The 22,464-nt window shown below is 39.2% G+C and overlaps 1 protein-coding gene across 3 annotated transcripts in view; it reads right to left on the bottom strand.

Moving 5' to 3' along the window:
* The window catches only part of PDE3A (phosphodiesterase 3A), a 316,217-nt gene that overhangs the window by 36,791 nt on the left and 256,962 nt on the right, over positions 1-22,464 (bottom strand). For all 3 annotated transcript variants that reach the window (XM_062194905.1, XM_062194906.1, XM_062194907.1), the window contains exons 5-8: positions 21,428-21,552; positions 7,347-7,566; positions 4,159-4,244; positions 644-798 (exon numbers count right to left, since the gene is read on the bottom strand). In XM_062194905.1, the coding sequence (XP_062050889.1) occupies positions 644-798; positions 4,159-4,244; positions 7,347-7,566; positions 21,428-21,552 (586 nt within the window). The remainder of the gene's footprint in view (positions 1-643; positions 799-4,158; positions 4,245-7,346; positions 7,567-21,427; positions 21,553-22,464) is intronic.

Here is a 22,464-nt window from a genome sequence, read left to right as displayed (position 1 = left end):
ATAAATTAAAAGAACAAGGATAATAGCAGCAACAGATAATCACATGATAACTATTTTCTACCATCCACTCCTTCCTTCTAATTAATGTGATTCAAACTTATGTTTCTTTCCTCTTTAAACACATAAAATAAGTCATCCTTAAAGGGTATTTTAGTAGGCAGTTAAGTGTCAAAGAAACCTGGTTGAATATAACCAGGAAAAGATACTGGCTCGTTTTCTAAATTAAGAAGATACTAAGAAAAACCAGCAGATGTCCTAAAACTACATCTTCCCCCTCCATTCTTTTTGTATTTTTTCTATTATTATCGAATACTGTTCTGCTGCATGACATAATTCATTTTTCTTATACATATTCCTCCCTTTTGTGGGGGTTAATATGTACAGTCATTTGTAAGAAATGAAGTCATTTGTAAAGACATATGTGTAGTCAATTTGCTGTCAATCACCACATAACAGGACCATTAAAAGATCAGCAAGGCCTAGACAAAGGAAAATTGTATTGATGGGGTAGTGACACAACTCATGTGTGATCCAAGTGAGATATGCCTGTAAATTTAATGACTCAGGGATCCACTTTCAAGCCAGCCTTGATAGTAGGAGCCTATCTCTCAATACACACAGGAGTTAAGTGACGGGGGCCTACCAGGAACAGCATGGTCTCAGCAGTGTAGGTGCTGCAGCCCGACACTTTCCTCAGTGGCTCTCTGGAGCACTCGGCCTCATCTTCATTCTGTACAATGTCACTGCTGTCACTGTTGTTATTGGTTTCGTAATCAGAGGTAACCTGAGCAGTATCATCTGCAATTGAAAGAGACCAGCGTATCATGAGAGTGCAACACTTTGGAAAGGATTCTCATTTATACAAACTGTCCTAAAATTTACCACTATGTAGTAAATACAGTGTTTAGGCAATATCTCTTTCCTGGGCTTACACACCAAGAACATCAGACTGTAAGACAGAAAAAAGTGCACAGTTTTTCCTCACCTGATAAAACAGGTGAGAATTATGATCTGTGATTTCTGGGACACTCAACAATTTCTCAGTAATAATGTTTAGATCAGCAGTTCATACTTCTAAAAACTTTATGTATCTTTTCCTGTTATCCCTGCCCCAATACAATCAGAAAATGACTAATATGCCAACTTTGGATGGACACACAGATTGAGAGAAATTGGGTTGACACAGCTAGGAAAAAAGTGATCTGTGGCACTCAGAGAGATGGCCCATGCTAAGGAGCATGGGGGATCCTATGTATCCAGTCTTGCTCCTTAGGGGTCTGTGGCTTCCTTCCTTGCCTGTTCCCTTCACTCTATCCCATTTCAGTTGGCAGAAAACTGTGCTAAGTGAGGGCCAATCAGAAAATTCCAACTGTCTGGAGTACACTTGCTCCTGGGACAAAGACATCAAGAAATTTCTCAGCGCTGAACAAAGTACCTTCAGGAGGTGTACTTAGTACTTGCTATGATGCAGGTACTACTTAAGGCATTTTATTTGTATGTACACAATTAATCCTCTCCACAATCCTGTGAAGCAAGATTATTATTACTAGTAATTATTACTGCACTATCATCTTCACTTAACAGACATCAAGCTGAGGCATAGAAGGGATTAGTACATTGCGCAGTGTAATACAGCCAGATAATCTGCCATGAGAACTGGAACTCAGGAAATCTGCCTCTAGCTTCTTAACTCTATTTTGATGAAGCCTTTAAAAAAAAAAACTATTATTATTGTGTTCCATGACTTACCAAATCAATGTGTTTCCCAAAGTCACAAAGATATTTTCTGTTTTCTTCTAGGAGCTTTATCAGTATAGTGCTTACATTTAGTTCTATGTTCCATCTCATGATAATATTTTGCATGACTGAGACACAGGGTGAAGTTCATTTTTCCTCAATGCACTGGCAAGAGCCACTGGACTGTTCTGGACTTTTGTGGAAAGTCCAGTGACTGTGTATGTGCAGTTCTAAGCTGATGCTTGATTTCCACTGGATCCATCTGCTCTTCTTTGAGTCAGTACCACACTAGCTTGATTACTGTAACTTAAGTTTTGAAGTCAGATAATGCATTTCCACTAACTTTGTTCTGTTTCAAGACTGTTGAGAGAGACTGGTTGTTGTATGCCCTAACACACACAAAAAATGATTTTTTGCTATGTTGTTGGTGAAAAATGGTTTTTGTGTGTACCTATTCCAATCAGAAATGTCTTCTAAGACTGTTTACAGATCCACCATTCTTCCATTTTTCTCATGCATCTGCTTGTATATTAAAATTAGATACAAGATGAAACGTAATTGACAGGCTTCAATTCAGAATCTGATGATAAAGAAGCCACACTTCCAGGCCATGGCTATACATGGAAATGAAATATTTCCATTAATCCATCAGTTTTATCAGAGTTAGAAAGGATCAGGATGCAGAGAAGGGATGTTCTACAATGTCCTGAATCTTGAGATGGCTACAGCATCAGAAAATTTTTTGAGTTATCCTTGCCTATGTCTGCTGTACATGTTGCATAGTATAATATTCTCTTGGAAAAAAAAATCAGCCAAGAGTTATCGTGTGTCTTTTGACAAATGCTGAAGCAGAGATTTAAGAATTATTACTAGGTAGCTCTATCACCCTGTTGTCTAGAGTTGATAGAAGCTTTTATTCTAACTTGGGCACTTTGTTTTCTTTTTTCTTTTCAAGACTTATTTATTTAAAAGGCAGAGTTACAGAGAGGGAAGGAGGGAGGGAGAGGGAGAGAGAGAGGGAGAGAGAGAGAGGTCTTTCATCTGCTGGTTCAACCCCCAAATCACTGCAGTGGCTGGAGCTGGGCTGGTCTGAAATCAGGAACCTGGAACTTCTTCCAGGTCTCCCATGTGGGTGTAGGGGCCCAAGGACTTTTGGCCATCCTCTACTGCTTTCCCAGGCCATAAGAGAGAGTTGGATAGGAAGTGGAACAGTCAGGACTCGAACTGGTGGCCATATGGGATGCCTGCAGTGACCTACTAAGCCACAGCACCAGTCCCCTAACTTGGGTACGTTCTACACTAACAAAAGAAAGTCCCTATGGCTGCATCAATAACAAAATAATAATTATTACAGTAATAGCAGCAAAAAATAACTGCTTATAGTAATCCAGATACTGTAATAAGGAGTGCTCTGCATGCTTAAAGTGATTTAATTCTCACAATTTGAAGTACTATTACTTCAAATTTTTAAAACTACTTTATTTGAAAGGCAAAGAAAAACATAGGAAGAGCAAGAGAAAACAAAAAATGGAAGGAAGGGAGGAGGAGAAAAGGGAGTAGGAGACTCACAGAAAGAGATCTTCCATCCTTTGTTTTATACCAAAATGCCTGCAACAGCCAGTGAAGCTTCAGGCTGCAGTCAGGAGCTAGGAAGTACGTCTCCCATGAGTCAGGAAATGGCCCAGGTATTTGAGCCATCACCTCCTGCCTCCCAGGTTGTACATTAACAGGAACATGGAATTTGGAGTGGAGTTGGAACTCAAACCTATACACACCAATATGAGACTTGGGTGTCCCAAGAAGCACCTTAACCACTATGCCAAAAGGATAATCCAGGGGGCTGGCTTTGTGGTGAAGTAGAGTTAATTCACTGCCTGGGATACCTGCGTCCCATATGAGTGCTCGTTTGAGTTCTGGCTGCTCCACTTCTCGTCCAGCTCCCTGCTAGTGCACCTAGGAAAGCAGCAGAAGATGGTCCAAGTCCTTGGGCCCCTGCATCCATGTTGGAAACCCATCTAAGGCCCCTGGCTACTGGTTTCAGGCTGGCTCGGCCCTGGCCATTGCAGCCATTTGGGGAGTGAACCAGTGGATGGAAGATCTCTCTCTTTCTTTCTGTCCCTCCATTTCTCTCTGTAATTTTGCCTTTCAAATAAAGAAATAAATCTTTTTAAAAACTCACAAAAGTAAGCCCCAAGGTCCCTTTCTACAGGTGAAGAAACTAAGTTAGAGTAGGATTGCAGGCAAGCAGGTAGCAGAATCAGTTGATTTTGGTGCAAAATAGTTTGAAAGTCAACCAGAATTTTTTCACCATGTGCATTTTCTATGGATTTTTGGAGGACCCAACTATAGGATGCCTTTTCGATCAGGAAGAAAGAAGTGACTTCCTGTTTGAGAAAACAGAATCCACAGCAGTGAACCTACCTGTTCTGCTCGGTGTCCGTGGGGCTGTGCCGCTTCCCACCAGGGGCCCGTCAGCAGGATTACCCTGAGAATATGGTCTGCCACAGCTGGGGAAAATCAGAACAGCTCTAAGTATAACCTCCTCCTTGCAAATTTTCATAGGCACACACCATCCATGCATATGCTCACAAAGACAACGATAATCAAGTCTTTCTGCTCTTTACATTTATCTAGTGGAAAAATTCATTTTGTTTTACATGTGGATATTGATGTAGGGTGTCCTGCTTTCTTTCTTGTGAGAGTATGATCAATAAAATGCACTAGAAAATGTATCTGACTTTCATTCTCCTCTTCCATGTCCTGCATGGTATTTGAGGGGAAGGTGCTAGTAAAATGTATTGCATTATTTACAGAATTCTGGGATAGGTTGCTACCTCTATTTAGTAGCAAGTTTAGAGGTGCTGGCATATATTTGGTCAAAAGTATTTCCCCCAATGTAATACATTTGTGTATCTCTAAAAACTTCACCATTAGATTTGTTTCTTAGAGTTCATTTTATGTCCAAATCAGTCTCTCAGAAAATCAAATGTGGGTTAAAATAGGATGATGGTATATCAACTTTATTTTTTTGGCCATAGTTTCCAAATGAATTTTTTTTCAGACTAACCCATCACCTCTCAAAGCCCTAAGGAAATGAACCATGCAGAGCGACACTTTGATGATGAGTGAATGTACAATGGACTGCATAGGGTGCTGGTTGAGAAAAACAGGGCATTTGGTGCCACAGGCAACCAAGAGAAATGAGGGTGCTTGAGAGGGCAACAGTGCCCCTGGACACAGTGGCTTGGAGGATGTGAAATACTTCTTCCCCCTAACAGTTGATTATTTTGGAAATTAAAAATTAAGCCCACAATGATCTGGTAAAGTTCCAGACTGGCTTCTCCCTCTTTTATCCTCTTTCAAGACTTCATGATTACATTTTAATTCTTTGTTTTGCTGCTGGATTCTTTCTTTTTGCCTAATAGTACAAAGCGTCTCAGAGGGGTTTTGTTTATGATTTAATTAAAATTACCTGCTCAAAAATGAAATGTGTCAAAGTTCATTGTTCAGTATCTTAAATGTTTTATCACAATTCTTTTGAGTGTATTACAGGTACAGTACAGAAAAACATTTTTCATGTAGAGAATATTTTCAAAAAAAGGAAATAAGCTTTTTTGCTCCAAATGTAAGTAGGAAAGCTACAATTGCTAATTATGAAATCCTATCAGTTTGCCTTAGGCAATCACAGGAAAATGGCAGGACACAAGTAAATGCAATTGATGGGCACACATTCTGAGATAAAACATAGAAGTAGAGTTTAGTAGTTTGCATATTTTTTATTGCACAATAACACCTAAAAGGACTATTTAAATTAGTAGTTCCAATATAGCAGCTCCCATGCCAAGAAAAGAGCCCGTGGTACAGAAACTGCAGCAGCCAGGAGCCAGGAAGTCAACGCCAAACCCTTCCAGTTCAGCAGGGGAAACCACAGCAATTAGTCGTGTGTTTCTGGAGCTCTCTGTGCCTACATGGGTGGCTGCCTTGGAGGCAACAATAGAACCTGGTTTAAATTATAGACTTATAAAGCCCGAATAATAAAACACACACTACTGCATATATAAACATCACCCAACAACTAGACAGTGAAATCTTCTTGTTTTTCTCTGAAGCCCCTTTTATAAAAATCCCATTACATTTTTCCTGCTAAGGATATGAAACAAACAAAGAAGCCCATGATGAGAAAAGCTATGTGAGTGGTAGATCTTTTCTGGACACGTCTCTACCACACGTCTGGATACCACGGTAAGATTCTTCCTAAGAAAGCTGGAAGCAGATGTCCTTGGAGGCAGATTTCTCTGCCAGACGTCACATCTTGACCCTGAGTATGCATCACAACACGGTACTTTTCAAGTGTGTCCTTCCAAGCACTAGATGCATGGGCAACTATTGGCCGTGAACCTAGAGAAACTGGCTCTGTGGTCAAACACTCAGGAAACATGAGATGAGACAAAAATCAAGAGGTGTTCCTTTAGAGGAACTTCTTGGAGCATTTAATAAAGTGATGTGTATTATGAAACATGACATGTCTCCTCAACACCATACTTCAGAACATGCTTTTTTTGGTGTAGGGAAAATGATGTTTATATTTCACAGAAATTATTGTATTGAAAAAGCTGACGGATGAAGAGAGGACAAGAAAATAATGTGTCAGAACAATTTTTTTTTCTCTTACCCTGGCTAAACAAACAAAAATGTTTTTAAATGTAAAAATATTTGCAAGGAGAAAATAAAGATTATAAAATAAGAGACATTAATTTAGCTTGCAGAGTTTATGAACAAAGTATATCAACTTGAAACCTGAAAGGTTTAATATCAGTTAACTGAATATATTGGTAAAATCAGGGTCTATGAACTAAAGTTAGACCCTAGAAGACCACCATGCTACTATAATAACCTTAGAAAAAGAAATGGCATTTTATTCATTATATTCTCATGAATATGCTTAAAAATACTCTGCTGTTTTCTGTTTTAAAACAATGTAATGCTTTAAGATCATTTATTCCAGAGGTGTTTATTATAGAAAAGACTACAAAAATGTTAATCAGTAAGAAAAGGTATTTTTTCTTAGGGATAATATTGGCAGAATTATTACTCCAGCCATCCTCTGTGACAGAAAACACTTTGCAACTCCATTTTGACACCCAGGATCAAGACCAGCAATTCAGAGAAATATTTGTGTCTAGCCATTGTGTGACATGCATAATATTCACATTTTTAAAATGGGAACTGCAAACTTAAAAAATCATTAAAAATCAACATAAAATACTCCCTGGAGAGCAAGTAAAAAAATCCTGCAAAATTTCCTATTACATCAGATGACTTAACATTCATATTTTAATTACATATTTTCCCATTCTCCACAAGCAGACAAAACATACAACTAATTACTTTGTATCATTTCTAAAGATTAGCTGGTTGGGTTATTTGGAGTTTAACAGAGAAGCACTGAAAAATTAAGTTTCTGAGATAGCCCATCCAACACCAATCACATCATCCTATACTTTCTTGTCAACTATTTTGGCAGCCTGGAGTTGTGTGGGCTGTTGATGGGTGTCACTTTGGGGAAAACGATGGTTCATCTTGTGATTCAACTCCTACACAATTCTTACCTGCTACATATCACAGGTGGAGTCGGGATCTGCGGGGAGAGATCTGGGGCACTCTGAGTGCAAATTAAGGCCCTGTGAGAACCTGGGCCTTGTCTCACGGCTGTGTCAGCAGATTCTGGAAACTGCACTGTAGAAATTTTGCTGACCGGGCTGCTGGCAGGAGTCCCTTGGAGAGGTGAGGAGCAAGGGGACGAAGGAGGTGAAATTTTAGAGAGGGTACCTGAGAAAGAATAAGAGTTAGGAAGTCATTTGTCAATGTCTTTGAAATAAAAAGCTTCAACGCTTAAAACTTCATCTTGATTCCTATGAACCCAACAGCCACCATCTGGAGGTAGCATATATGGTTGGGTGTCTCCACGCTATGACATGTGAGTAACCGATCCATCACGAAAACCACGGTGGAGGTGATACTGGCACATCCAGCTAAACGCCCTGTTGTCCCAGAGTAACTTCAGGACAGAAGGATATTATTTTCTCCTCCCAGTTTTGCTTCTTCTTGTCATTCTGACATGAAAATAATAGTTGAAGTCTTCTCTTGTGTTTGCCTTCTGTTAGGTGGTGAAATTTTGAGTAGAAGCAGAATCTGCTATTGTTTTAAACATAACCCCAGTGTCTGGGGCAAAGTTTCGGAGGCATGGATGCTTACAATATGGAAATAAAGAAAACAAACTTTGGAGAGGCAATTCAGTTTATGAGGTCACTTTCAAAAAGTTCATGGAAAGGCATATAATGATGAAACTATGCATAGATTTCAAGTTTTCGCACCCAAATAAACATGTCTTTGAATTATATTTTCCATGAAATTCTTCAGGTATCCTTGTATTACACTGACATTTTCAGTGGAAGAGTTCCTTTCTGTGTAAAACAGTACTTTGATTAAAATAATTTTGGAAGGAGTCATTAAAAATATATAATATGACCCATTTTAGATCAAACATAGGCCCATAGTTCAAATTTCAAAAGTCGTATTTGTGTCAAATTATCTATGCTTATTTTGTGAGAATTTTGCAAGACTTGGGGACAGGGACCATGTACCTAGATGTCATTCTCTCTTGAACACAGAGAGGGCAGCCAGCACTGAAAATTGAAATAAGGAGAAAAAAACTTCTGAACAACACCCTGTTTACTAGTTTCATGATTTGACGGCTGAACAACCTACTATAGGGCAAAGCTAACGTAATCACCCCGAGTGCCTCTATTTCTCACCATGTGGGAAATTCATAAGAATCAACTTCCCATCTCTTGCCGATCTGTGTGGTTAACTGACTGCTTGGCTTAGAGCAAAGCTTGCTCCCAGTGCATAGTTCCTTCAAACGTTTGATTTATCACACCCAAAGCTTTGCTGGTCTACTCAAAGGAACATGAGGCTTGCTGAAGGGTTTTGTGATTTTCATTTTACATTTTTTTGTTGGCACTGTTACTTCTTTTGTTTTAAAAAATGAAGCCTCTCACTCTTTCTTTGCTTAAGTGTGGGGAAACAGCAACTCCTCTTTTTCCCACTATTCTGTCACTGATTCCTGATGGATTATAATTAACAAATTAAAGTAGGCATAGTGGCACAGTAAGTTAAGCAGCCTCCTGGGACACCCACTTCCTGTATTGGAGCATCTAGTTAGAGTCCTGGGTCCTCTGCCTTCATTCCAGCTTCTTGGTGATGGATTAGGCAGCATTTGCATGGCTTTTCAAAAACTCACCTTATGATCTATATTTTGATTTATATTTGTGTTAACCAGATTTAGCTATTTTACTAAAACTATTGGCTAACTCTCACATTACATAATCTCCAAAGCTAAAAGAAAACTAAGATCATAAAATTTTTAACTCGGAGTTTCCCAACCAACATATCATTTGTGCAAGCAAATTAGAGTGTGCTCTAAGTAATAATGTCTGTAAAGTGGAAAAAAAAAGATAAATGTATTATTCAAATAATAAATATAAAAAATAGAGGCTAGTGCTGTGGCCAACGAGGATTCCAGCATTCCAAGTGGGTGCAGGTTGGAGTCCCAGCAGCTCCATCTCCAATCTGGCTCCCTGCTAATGCTCCTGGGAAAGCAGTGGGAAATCTACATGAAGCTCCTGGCTCCCAGCTTTGGCCTGGGCCAGTGCTAGCTATTGTGGCCATTTGGGGAGTGAAGAAGAGGATGGAAGATCTCCATATCTCTCCAACTCTCTCTCCAACTCTGACTTACAAGTAAATTTAATAAATATTAAAAAAAGAAACATTTGAAAGCTCAAGAATAAACTCAATTTTTAACACTATGTCTAATATTTTAAAAAGTTCATTCACAATAGCTACAAAGAAGATTCAAATACTCTGGAATAAATTTAACCAAAGAGGTGAAAGATCTCTACAATGAAAATTGCCAGACATTCAGGAAAGAAACAGAAGACACAAGAAAAAATGGAAAAATCTTCCATGATAGTGGATTGGAAGAATTACTATCATCAAAATGTCCATACTACTGAAAGCAATTTAGTGATTCAATGAGATTCAAATCAAAATTCCAAGAATATTTTTTGCAGATCTAGAAAAAAACAATGCTAAAATTCATATAGAAACACAAGAGACCCTGAATAGCTAAAACAATCTTAAGCAACGGAAAGAAAGCCAGAGACATCAAAGTACCAGATTTCAAGAAATTCTACCGGGCAGTTATAATCAAAACAGCCCTGGCCCTGGCACAAAAATAGACATGTACACTAATGGAACAGATTAGAAACCCAGAAATCAATTCATGCATCTAAAGCCAACTAATCGTTGACAATTGAGTTAAAACCAATCCCCAGGTAAAGAACAGTCTTTTCAACAAATGGTGCTGGGAAATTCAGATCTCTGTATGCAGAAGTATGAAACAGGTTCCCAATCTTACACTTTATATAAAAAACAACTCAAAATGGATCAAGGATCTAAGTCTATGACCTGATATCATCAAATTACTAGGAAAGAATAATAATAGAAACTCCGTAAGATGTTGGTATAGGCAAAGAATTCTTGAAAAAGCTCTCAGAAACACAGGAAATAAAATACAAATAGACAAATGGGACTACATCAAGCTGAGAAGCTTCTGAACTGCAAAGAAAACACTCAACAAAATGAAGAGGCAACCTACAGAATGGGATCAAAATATTTGCAAAGTATGCAACTGATAAAGGATTAATATCCAGAATCCATAAAGAGCTCAAGAAGCTCAACAACAAAAATAACAATCCAGTTAAGAAACGGCAACGGACTTGAATAGATATTTATCAAAAGATCAAATTCAGCGGCTGGCACTGTGGTGTAGTGAGAAAAGCCACCGCCTGCAGTGCTGGCATCCCATGCGGGTGCCAGTTGGAATCCTGGCTGCTCCACTTCCAATCCAGCTCTCTGCTACGGCCTGGGAAAGCAGTAGAAGATGGCCCAAGTCCTCAGGACCCTGTACCCACGTGGGAGACCTAAAATAAGCTTCTGGCTCCTGGCCTCAGTCTGGCCCAGCTCCAGCCATCAGGGCTATTTGGGTAGTGAACCTGTGGCTGGAAGATATCTCTCTGTCTCTGTCTCTGCCTCTGTTTCTCTGTAACTCTGCCTTTCAAATAAACAAACACATCTTTAACAAAAAGATGAAATTCAAATGGTCAAATATAAACACTATGGAATATTACTCAGCCATAAAAAGGAATGAAATCCTTTCTTTCACAACAAAATGGATGTAATTGGATGCTATTATCCTAGTGAAATAAACCATTCCACAAAAGACAAATTTCCTATGTTTTCCTTGATCTGTGGTATATAGTGCAAAAATGCAAGGTATAATTATTTGCATCAAAATCAGCATTATCCCTGTGCATAAACTTAGAGAAAATGGCAAAAAAAAGTTAACGGGAAATGCCTGTTATGAAAAAAGAAGTGCTTGGATTTCAATTTCTTTCTGCGATGAAATGAGCCTATTTTTAATTGGGTTTGAAGGACTGTAATATCTTTCTGAAAAGATATCTTACATGATTATTTTCTAATATTTTTAATTCATGTAGCTAGCATTTGTATAGGGCAATTTACCTAGGTGTTACATGTGTTGGCACTGTAATTATATCCCCCATGATAGGCTTCCTGATAGCTATTTGTACACTTCTGATCACCCCTCTGATTACCAGGGCTCATCACAGTGCCAGGTAATAGACACATCATGTATGATGAATGAATCAATCTTGAAAACTAAATGAAATATAAACACAGCTTATTATTCACATAATTTTTTTACTTATTTTTAATTATGTAGTCTCAACCTAAGTCTACATAGTGTCAGATATTTTCACATCTTACTAATATACTTGATACAATTAAAAATGTGGTATTTGCTTGAAATTTTTTTTTTTTTTTTGACAGGCAGAGTGGATAGTGAGAGAGAGAGACAGAGAGAAAGGTCTTCCTTTTGCCATTGGTTCACCCTCCAATGGCTGCTGCGGCTGGCACATCGTGCTAATCCAAAGCCAGGAGCCAGGTGCTTCTCCTGGTCTCCCATGCGAGTGCAGGGCCCAAGCACTTGGGCCATCCTCCACTGCCTCCCCGGGGCATAGCAGAGAGCTGGCCTGGAAGAGGGGCAACCGGGATAGAATCCAATGCCCCAACCGGGACTAGAACCCGGTGTGCTGGTGCCGCAAGGTGGAGGATTAGCCTGTTAAGCCATGGCGCCGGCCTATTTGCTTTAAATTTATCTTGAATCCGGTTTAATTAGGACACTGCAGCTCAATTCATAATAGCTAAGATATGCAATCAACCCAGATTTCCATCAACTGATGACCGAATGAAGAAAATGCAGTATTTATATAAACTATGGAATACTCAGCCATAAAAAGAATGAAAATCTGTCTTTTGCAAAAATTGTATGCAACTGAAAATCATTATGCATAGTAAAATAAGTCAGTTCCCGAAAGACAAATATTATGTGTTTTCTCTGATATGTAGTAGTTAATACAGAATAAAAAAATGTATAGGAATGAAATGGACATCTTGTGATTCGACTGCTGTTTTCAGTCCTTGTTTATACTCTTGTGGAACTCTGGCCTTTCTACTTACTACTTACTGAATACTACATTAGTGGTGTATTGAGCCTGTGATTACAGAGTTGACTGAAATTATGTTTTGCAAAAATTAAATTAAAAAAATAGGAAATAGGAGGGTGACTGAAGGAGGGAAAGAGGCAGGGAATCAAGTATGGTTATGCTCTTAGAATTGCACCTATGAAACAGATGGAACCTGTTTTCTTTATATTAATAAACCTTTTTAAAAAAGAAATTGAAATGGCCAACAGACACATGACAAAATGCTCAGGATCACTAGCCATCAGGGAAAAGCAAATGGAAACCACAATGAGGTTTCACGTCACCCCAGTTAGAAATAGAAATATATATAGAAAACAACAAAGAATAATTGCTGGCAGAGATGTGTGAGAAAAGGGATCCTACTCCACTGCTGGTGGGAATGTTAACTAACAGAGCCACTGTGGAAGACAGTATGGCGATTCCTCAGAAATCTGATTACGGACCTACCATATGACCCAGCCATTCCACTCCTGGGAATTTACCCAAACAAAATGAACTCGGAATACGCAAGAGTGATCTGTACCCCTTAGTTTACTGCAGCTCAATTCACAATACGTAAGATATAGAATCAACCCAGATGCCCATCAACTGCTGACTGGATAAACAAATTGTGGTATATATACGCCACAGAGTACCATTCAGCTGTAAAAAGAGGTGCAATTCTGTCTTTTGCATTGAAATGGATGCAACTGAAAACCATTCTACGTGCTGAAATAATACAATCTCAAAAAGACAAATATCATATGTTTTCCCTGATCTGTGGTACCTAATAAAGTACAAAAAATATAAAATATATGACCAAAATTGACATGTTGAGAGCTGATTATTGTTTACAGTCCTTGTCTCCGCAGTTGAGGAACAGTGTTTTTTTCTTCTTAGTATTTGCTGAATTCTTTACTTAGTGGAGGGTAAGCTTATGAGTATAAAACACACAGAAAGTATATCATTGTAAAATTAAAAGGAACAATAAAAAATTAAGGAGGAGAGAGGGCAGGAGCATGGGCAGGGTAGGGTGAGAAGTATCACTATGTTCCTAACTCTGTATATATGAAATATTTGAAATTTGCTCCCTATATAAATTTTAAAAATTCAAAAAAAAGTTCACAAAGCTCTAAATCCCTTCCCATTTCCTCACTGCCATATAACATCAACCTATTCACAAATCTTACACATACCGGGGTCCTCAAAAAGTTCATGGAAAATGCATATCATCTAAAAATGATTCATAGATCCAGAATTTTTTGCACTAAATAAAACTTGATTCGATTTTCCCACAAGCTATTTGAGGTCATGTATGCGTGCTCTGATATAAAACAGGTTAAAAAGGGCTGGATAATGTAGACTTATGAGAGAGACAGAGACTTCAGGTAACTTCAGAAAAGCGGTGTAACCATTAAGCAGGTGAATCCTGGTGTGAGGTGGCATCAAGTTTACTCAAGTGCATTTGTCTTTAGTAAATATCTGAGTAATAGATGTGCATCATGTGACTTTTCAGGAATGCACTGATAAGTACAAGAAAAGTCCCAGCTCTCGGGGAGCTCCCACTGTTTTGATGGAGAAACTAAAAAATCATCATCAGTGAAAAAGAAGAAAGATAAGTGACGTGATTTCAAGTCACAGGAAGAATAATAAAGCAGAGGTTGATGGACAGTGCAGAGAAGCTCTTCAGATAATCTGGTCTGCGTAGGCTTCTCCGGGAGGTAACACCGAAATCGAGGCTTCGTAAAATATGGAAGTCATTGAAACGAGGTCTGGGGAAGAATATTCTGTTAAGATGGATCTAGCTGGGGCATGTCAGAGGTCAGAGAGACGTCAGTGGACGCTTTGCATAGAGGAGAACCAGAAGGGAAAATGGCCCGGATGGGGCTGCGTGGGCCCCTAGCAAGGTTTCAACAGCAGCATCTTAAAAAAAGAGCCTCCCCGGTCGGGGCACCGATCCTGTCCCGGTTGCCCCTCTTCCAGGCCAGCTCTCTGCTGTGGCCAGGGAGTGCAGTGGAGGATGGCCCAAGTCCTTGGGCCCTGCACCCCATGGGAGACCAGGATAAGCACCTGGCTCCTGCCATCGGATCAGCGCGGTGCGCCTGCCGCAGCGCGCCTACCGCGGCGGCCATTGGAGGGTGAACCAACGGCAAAAGGAAGACCTTTCTCTCTGTCTCTCTCTCTCACTGTCCACTCTGCCTGTTAAAAAAAAAAAAAAAAAAAAAAAAAGAGCCTCCCAATAGTCGCTGCTATAGTCCATTCCTTGATTCTTTTAATGGCCAATTGTGTGTTTCAAATATTTTCTATTTTTTTTTTTTTTAAACAGAACTGCATTTCAAAACCTGCGGGAACATGGTCTGTTTCTATCTCCACACACTGTATTTTGTAAAAGCAATTTATAAGAACAGTGTTTTTTTGGTCATAATTTTTAGTAGCTGCCAGCAGATAGCCTTGGAAATTCTCCATTCACTCTTTAATACAAATTTCAAAGTCCACACGGCCATTAGCGTTCTTGGAATTCACAGATCAGCTCAATTTAAACAAACAAGCAGACTTTAAGATTCCTAGGATGAAATTTTACATAAAACTGAAACACAGCAGAAGGGCTTTGTGGCTTTGGTACTATTAATCTACATATTTTGAATTCTTCAAACAAGCCTGAATCTTGGCTACAACTATGAGAAGCAGGGATGTGTTTATCCTGTAGGTGAGAAGATAAAGATGTAAGTTTACATAAAGTTTAAAAAACAGAAAGGACTAGGAATGCCACAGGAAGTGAACACATATTTACACGTATTAGTCTTCTGTGAGATGGAGAGATAAATGCAGATACAGGCTAAGCAGCCCTTATACAAAAGGCTTGGGACCAGAAGTGCTTCCGATTTTGGTGTTTGTTGGATTGTGAAATATTTGCACAGATTTTACAAGTTGAGTATCCCTAACATCCGAAAAGCTTCAACCTAGATATTTTGTCATAGAAATGTTCAACCCGTAAAGCCAAATATCCTTTCTCCCTATAATGGATATGATTGACTACAAATAAATTATTTCAGACACAGGAAGAGGACTCTCCAAAGGAATCGAAGGAAGAATCATCTTTGCAAAACATCGAAAAGAGATTTTCTAAGGTGCTTTAAGCATAATCAGGTTGAAAGTTAAAGGAATGAGTATTATGAATTTTAGAGTCTCCTCCAATTTATGTAGCTCATTTACACACACAGACACAGACACACACACATACACACACATGTGTGAAAGGGCCAGATAAATACACATTTTCCCAGAGATATTTATCTTCATTTCATATTTGTGAAACTTTAGGAAATTCCAGGAAAAAGAGCTCATGAAATATAAATCTCTGAATGATTCAAACTGTTCCAATGTGAAATACTTAACACTGAAACACTTAAAAACAAAAAAATTAAAAATACAACTTAAAAAAAATCTAAAATAGCAACTCCTTTGAGTAAGTCAGGCTGTAATTCCTTGTTCCCGAGAGCCTGAGAAAATGTGTGTCAAGACACAAGGAACTTGGGGCAATCAAAGGAAGAAGATAAACAATACTGGAGGGGAATTATTTAAGTGAATCCATCTGTTTTGTGCTATAAAACTCTCTCAGTTCCATTTTAATTGAACAAGAAAGGAACCAGCTTGTCTGATAAATATGTGCCTCTTTTCCATGCCTACAGGAAAATCGTCAGCCTTAATATTTTTCCAAAACATAAAATGTGTCAAAAATAAAGAGAACACAAAATCAAATCAAAACAAAATCACAATACCAAAATTAAGTTTTCTGCCATTTTTAATTTTCTATAGGAAAAACTCAGTCTAGGTTAGAGGTGTAGAGACATCAGTACCATTATATCAAGCAGTCCAAATTTACAAGAACTTGGATAAGAACTACTGCAAATCCAGTAACTTTCCAATAGCAGAATTTTTAAAAATCAGAGTGGTATAATCTTAGCACCCCATTTTCAGTAACTCACAAGTGAGATTAAAAATAGTGAGATTAAAAATACAAATTATATTTAAATCTCTTGTTCTGCTTTAATCAAAGGACTGTTATGTGGTATCACCCATTCATTTTATATGAATAATTGTATGAACCTAGGTTGTATTCAGCTATCTGAAATTAACACTGATTTACTGAGCCAGAGGACACTTCATTTACTTGACTTGTGCAAAGAACAGATCTCATTAGTCCCTCTGGAAACAGGTCATTAATCTTTCCATTTGCCTATTCTGTATAGCTGCTTCCCCTCACTTCATCGCCTGTTGCTTTACATTTCTCCGTTTACTCTTCATCGGATTCTGCCTACTTATGCTCTTTGCCATCAAAAGGGGGCTTTCCCCAGACTCTTTCCACATAGTTGGTCCTACAGTCAACTGCATTCAAACATGGCGCACCTACGTAGCCCCACCTACCCAAGCACAGCATTAGAGAAGGGGCACAGGCTTTCAAATCAGAAGGACGCATTTGACCAGGGAGAACTGTAATCTAATTCAACTCTCTGGTTCTTGATGGATATTTTTCTCCCTATTGGCAGACTCCCAGGGATTTGTATAATTGAAGTCAGCATGCATTGGATGTAAGTTATTTTATAAGCATTTAGCTCTTCTGTAACAGCAGTCCAAACAGGTCCCAAGGCAAAACTCCCTCCCAAGAAGTCACGACGCAGAGATCTTATGCACTTGATGGCAAGAACCTCTCTCTGTGGCAATAATTCCTACCATCTGCCCCTGTGGAAGCTCACCTGGGCGTTGTTTTCTTTTACACTCTGCCCTATCTTCGGTCATATGAATGGGGTAATGGGACACAGGAATATGAGAATGATCCATCTTTGTGCTGGTGTTTCCACTGTCTGCCCTAACCATTATTTTCAGCTTCAGTTTTTTTAAAAGATTTTTTATTAATTATCTGAAAGAGAGTTACAGACAGTGAGATGGAGAGAAAGAGAGAGAGAGAGGTCTTCCATCCGCTGGTTCACTCCCCAGATGGCCACAATGGCAGGAGCTGTGCCAATCCAAAGCCAGAAGCAAGGTGCTTCTTCCTGGTCTCTCATGTGGGTGCAGGGGCACAAGGACCTGGGCCATCTTACTGCTTTCCCAGGCCATAGCAGAGAGCTGGATTGGAAGAGGAGCAGCCGGGACTAGAACTGGAGCCCATATGGGATGCCGGAGCGGCAGGCAGAGGATTAACCTCCTACACCATGGCGCTGGCCCCAGCTTCAGCTTCTTGACTTTATTTTATTATTTGATTACTTAACAAAATAGAACAATCGAGGGAAAGAGAACCAATCCTCCTATTTTCTTGCACTCAGGCAAGGATAAAACAAAACAAAAAAATCCCAATACAAACTGTGCCAATTTTCCATTATCAACTCTTTTTCCTACAGTGAGATCACTAGGAAAAGAAGATTGGGGACTCATGCCTCAGTTTCCTCATCGGAACCCACTTTGTGACCTGCACAAGGGTAATTTAAATTCAAATTTCATTTCTTGAGGAACATTTCATTGTCAGGTATTTTAATTCTGTCTTGAAAAAAAATGTCTTGAAAAACTACCCATAATCTGGAAATAGTATTACTTATGCAATCACGTTTATTTGGATTGTCCCATGGTACTCCAACTTGTTTACCACTATTATTAGATTCTTGACTTTCTGATATGATCTTTCTTCTTTAATATTTCCATTACATATTCCTTTGGCGAAGATGAGGTATGTAGAAAAGTGTTGACGTCACTCAAAATGTCACTCCTATTTCTGTTGGATTTCCCAAGTATACAATTTTAGGTTGATTTATTATATTCTCTCAGAATGTTGAAGACAATCCATGTTCTGACAATTTTGCTCTCAGACTGATTGCCTTTGATGAAAAGGTAACTTGTCTTTTCTCTGGCTGACCCACAGAATATTTTTTTTTGTTTTGGTTGCTGGGTAGTTTCACCATTTTGTGATGGGTGAGTTTCTTCTTTTTTTTAAAGATTTATTTATTTTATGTGTTACAAAGAGAGAGAAGGAGAGGTAGAGATAGAGAGGTCCTCCATCCACTGGTTCACTCCCCCGTTGGCTGGATGGCTAGAGCTAGTCTGATTTGAAGCCAGGAGCCAGGCTTCTTCTGGGTCTCCCACACAGGTACAGGGGCCCAAGCACCTGGGCCATCCTCCACTGCTTTCCCAGGCCACAGTAGAGAGCTGGATTGGAAGTGGAGCAGCCAGGACTTGAACCAGTGCCCATATGGGATGCTGACTCCACTGACGTGTGGCCTCAATGGCTATGCCACCTCACCAGCCCCAAATGTGAGTTTCTTTGCATTTATTCTGCTTCTCTGCAAATATTTTATGCTCTCATCTTCTACTAAATGTATGATGATATATATTAGACTTCTGATTCCTTGTCTTATATCTCTAAAAAAATTATTTTAAGATTTGAAAGTGACAGAGAGCCAAGAGTGAGAGTGAGACAGAGAGATATTAAATCCCCTGGTTTACTTCTCAAATGGCTGCAACAGCGAGGTCTAGGCCAGTCTGAAGCCAGGAACCTGGAACTCCATCCAGGTCTCCAGAGGCCTAAATACTTGGACCGTCTTCTGTTGCCTTCCCAGGCACATTTGCAGGGAGATGTATGGAGGGATCAGCTAGGACTCAGACCCAAAATTCCAGTATGGGATGTCAGTGTCACAGTGGCAGATTAACCACTGTGCCACAAGGCTAGCTCTCTGAAAACCATTTTTATTTTTCAATTTCTCATCTTGTTGCCTCCTGGATAATTTCTTCATATTCTCCTCTGTTGAGTTTACTCTCTTTCTCTTTAGTGGTCTATGATGCCATTTAACCTATCACATATCCTTGATTATAAGACCAAAAGTTAGATTCAGCTTCTCTGTTATTATGCCTTTTCTCATTGCTATTGGTTTTATAATCACATTTTTCCTATAAACATGTAAATATTAAAATTAAATAACACAGTTAAGTATTTGCATTGAAATATCTCAACCTTTCTAGAGATCTAAAAACATTTTGTTGTTCCTGTTGACTGGAACAGTGTTTTCCCGTGTGTTTACAGCTCATGCTTATAAGCTCTGTATTTAATCTGTTAAAATCCCATGACCCTTAACTGGTGATGCTTTCCTTCAAAAATTCATGGCATGTAATTTTGTAGAGAGCCAAGGAATTCTACAGACCCAGGACCATCAAAGTGGCCTTTAAGAGCCTTGGGTTTAATGTGGAATTATCAAATTCAGCTCTTCCGCCTTGCTGAAGTTCCTGATGAGTCTCTATATTACTGGGATAATCTGTATTTGCCCGCAGGGCAATCTCAGTTGAAGCGTTCGCTTCCATTCTTCTGCATTGCCTGGCACTAGTGAAAATTCTGCTCTATTTCTGGGTCACTAATGACTTCTGTGTTTTAAAGTGTAATGAACGTCTCTAAAGAGCAGAGAAGTTCAGATGTGTTGTTGGAAGACCAGATTACCAAGAGTTTATTTCAGTGATATAATTTTAATAAACTGTATTTTTTGGAGGAAATACCTTCCTGAACTGAAGAGTAGAGATTTACGCAAAGGAGTTGACAGTTTCAAGGAATATCCAGTATAATGTGCAAAATTAAAGAAAGTTTTATGTTTTCCTTTCGGGATGAAAGAAACAACAGAAATCCTTCCTTAAGTTGGATCCCTGAAAATTAAGTTTCTATTTCAGGATGGGTGTTTGACACAGTTGTTAAACTCCCGCTCGGGATGCCCATATCCTGTATCCAAGCGCTTTGGTGCAAGTCCTGGATCCACTCTCCACTCCAGATTCCTGCATCCTGGGAGCAGCAATGGTGGCTTAAGTAGTAGTGCCCCCCACTCACATGGGAGACCTCGATGGAGCTCCCAGTTCCTAGCTTTGGCTTGGCCCAACCTCAGCTGCTGCTGGCATCTGGGGGAGTAAAATACAAGCATTGCCATTATGAGGACTTCTACCTGTAGAGGTAGGGGCTCTGCTGCAGTTAGCCTGTAGTAACCCCATGATTCTCTGAGAACAAATAGAAAAGCTGAGATCAAAAATAGGAAAATGCTACCAAAGCAAACCGCCCACTTCTTAGGGACCAAGTTCCCAGGCAGAAGAGAACCTCAGAAGGGTGAGCCCAAATCCTGCCAAGTGTTCTTCCCTTCAGAGCATTATTTACTGACTATTGGCATGGACAGGAGGCCTCACATCCAGCCGAAGGGTGCAGCTATCAGGGAGGCAAGCCAGTAGAGCTTTTAGCAATGTCACGAGGCTGATGATACAACAGTTGGAGTCTGGGGCTGCCATGGCAGCCAGCACTCGAATGTCTCATATCTCAGTGCAAAGGGGGTAGCTTTTCCCCAAGAGCTGTTTGGTGAATTCTTAAACAGCTCAAGAGGAGGATGAATAAACTAAGCAGGAAATAGCTAAAAACCTCATGAAAGTTCCCTACAATGCTGAGAAGTAAAACTTTGAAGTTAATTCTTTCAAGAAGTGACCAAAAAAACATCCCAGGCTGTCAGTTGGGATTTTAGAAGAAGAGCAATTAAGTGACAGAATTTGACAAAAACTGTATCCCAGACCCTCATCAAACAAGGTAATCTTCCACCAAATCAGTTCATTTTACCTAAAACTTTGTTGTTAATGTTGACATCAGGATTGCTTGTCATAGATCATCTATAATAAAACTTTTCCTCAAACTCAAATAGATATCAGCCTCTTAAAACAGACACTAAAACTAAACTTGAAATTTGTAAGATGATGCTTCTAAAATTATCCTTAAAATAATCCTTAATTTTCTGTTCATTGAATAAATTTAAGATAGGAAACCTGGTATAATAACTTTGAAAGAACCTTTATCATCACATAAAGTAGAAATTTAAATAACTAATTGGTTACTGAAACTTCTTATTTTTAGAACAATGAACCCTAAGGCAGGTGAATATAGAGCACCCTTAGGACATTTCAACACTGAAGGCTTGGTCACTGCATGGTGCACAGGACATGAACACTTCCTCCAGGAAGTCACTTACCTGGTCGATTCTGCTTCTTAACCTTTACATGGTTAGTGGCAGAAACAGCATAGGATGAAGAGAAGGATCTGCTTTTGGTGAGGGTCATCATCACGGGGTTATTCCAAGAATCAGGACTAACAGCACTGTAATGATAGGATTCAAAGACAAATGAGGACATTATTCATCCACTGTTGGGGCAGATACTGCTAGAATCCAATCATCATTCCCATAACGGACTTGTCACTCTGAGTATTGGTACAGGTTCAATGACAAAAACTCTTCACTAGTGCAAAACAGGTCATCTAAGCTCAATTTCTGTTGCAGGGATACAGTCACTCATCACACATACTAGGCTAACAAAAGAGGAAACACAAATTTCTTATTTATTCAACTCTAAGAATCAACCCTCTCATTATCCTTCTACAAGTTTTCTTCCAAATGCTCAAAGAAAAATGGAACAATCAGTTGATTTTGGTACAAAAAATTTTTAAAACCATATGTACAACAGATCTGCAAAAAGCTCATGGAAAACATGAGAATTTGTGTGGTTTTCTAAATTTGTTGCAAGGAAATAAACATCTTTTCATCCAATTTTAAACTTTTCCCCCAATTTTTATTTATTTTGTTGTCATTTTATTTGAAAGAGAGAGAGACAGAAGAGAGATTCTCCATCTTAGTTCACCCATAACAGCCAGGGCTGGGTCAGGCTGAAGCCAGGAACTCAGATCTCAATTGAGGACGCTTCAGTGAGTAACAGGAACCCCAGTACTTGAGCTATTGTCTGCTACTTCCTAGGGTGCACAGTAGGAAACTGCAAAGGGATCACACAAACAAGACTAGTGTCTGCTAATACTAACTGATAGAATAAAAAAGGGAGAGAACGATCCAACATGAGAAGTGGGATACACAGCAGACTCATAGAATGGCAGATGTCCTAAAGAGCACTCTGGCCTCAGAATCAGCCCTTAAGGCATTCGGATCTGGCTGAAGAGCCCATGAGAGTATTTTAGGCATGGAAAGCCAAAACACTCTGGAAACAAAACAAAACAAAACAA

This window comes from Lepus europaeus, chromosome 6, assembly GCF_033115175.1.
Source record: "Lepus europaeus isolate LE1 chromosome 6, mLepTim1.pri, whole genome shotgun sequence".
NCBI classification, from domain to species: domain Eukaryota; kingdom Metazoa; phylum Chordata; class Mammalia; order Lagomorpha; family Leporidae; genus Lepus; species Lepus europaeus.
Note: the sequence above shows the minus strand (reverse complement) of the source record. Positions and strands in the feature narration are given on the sequence as shown.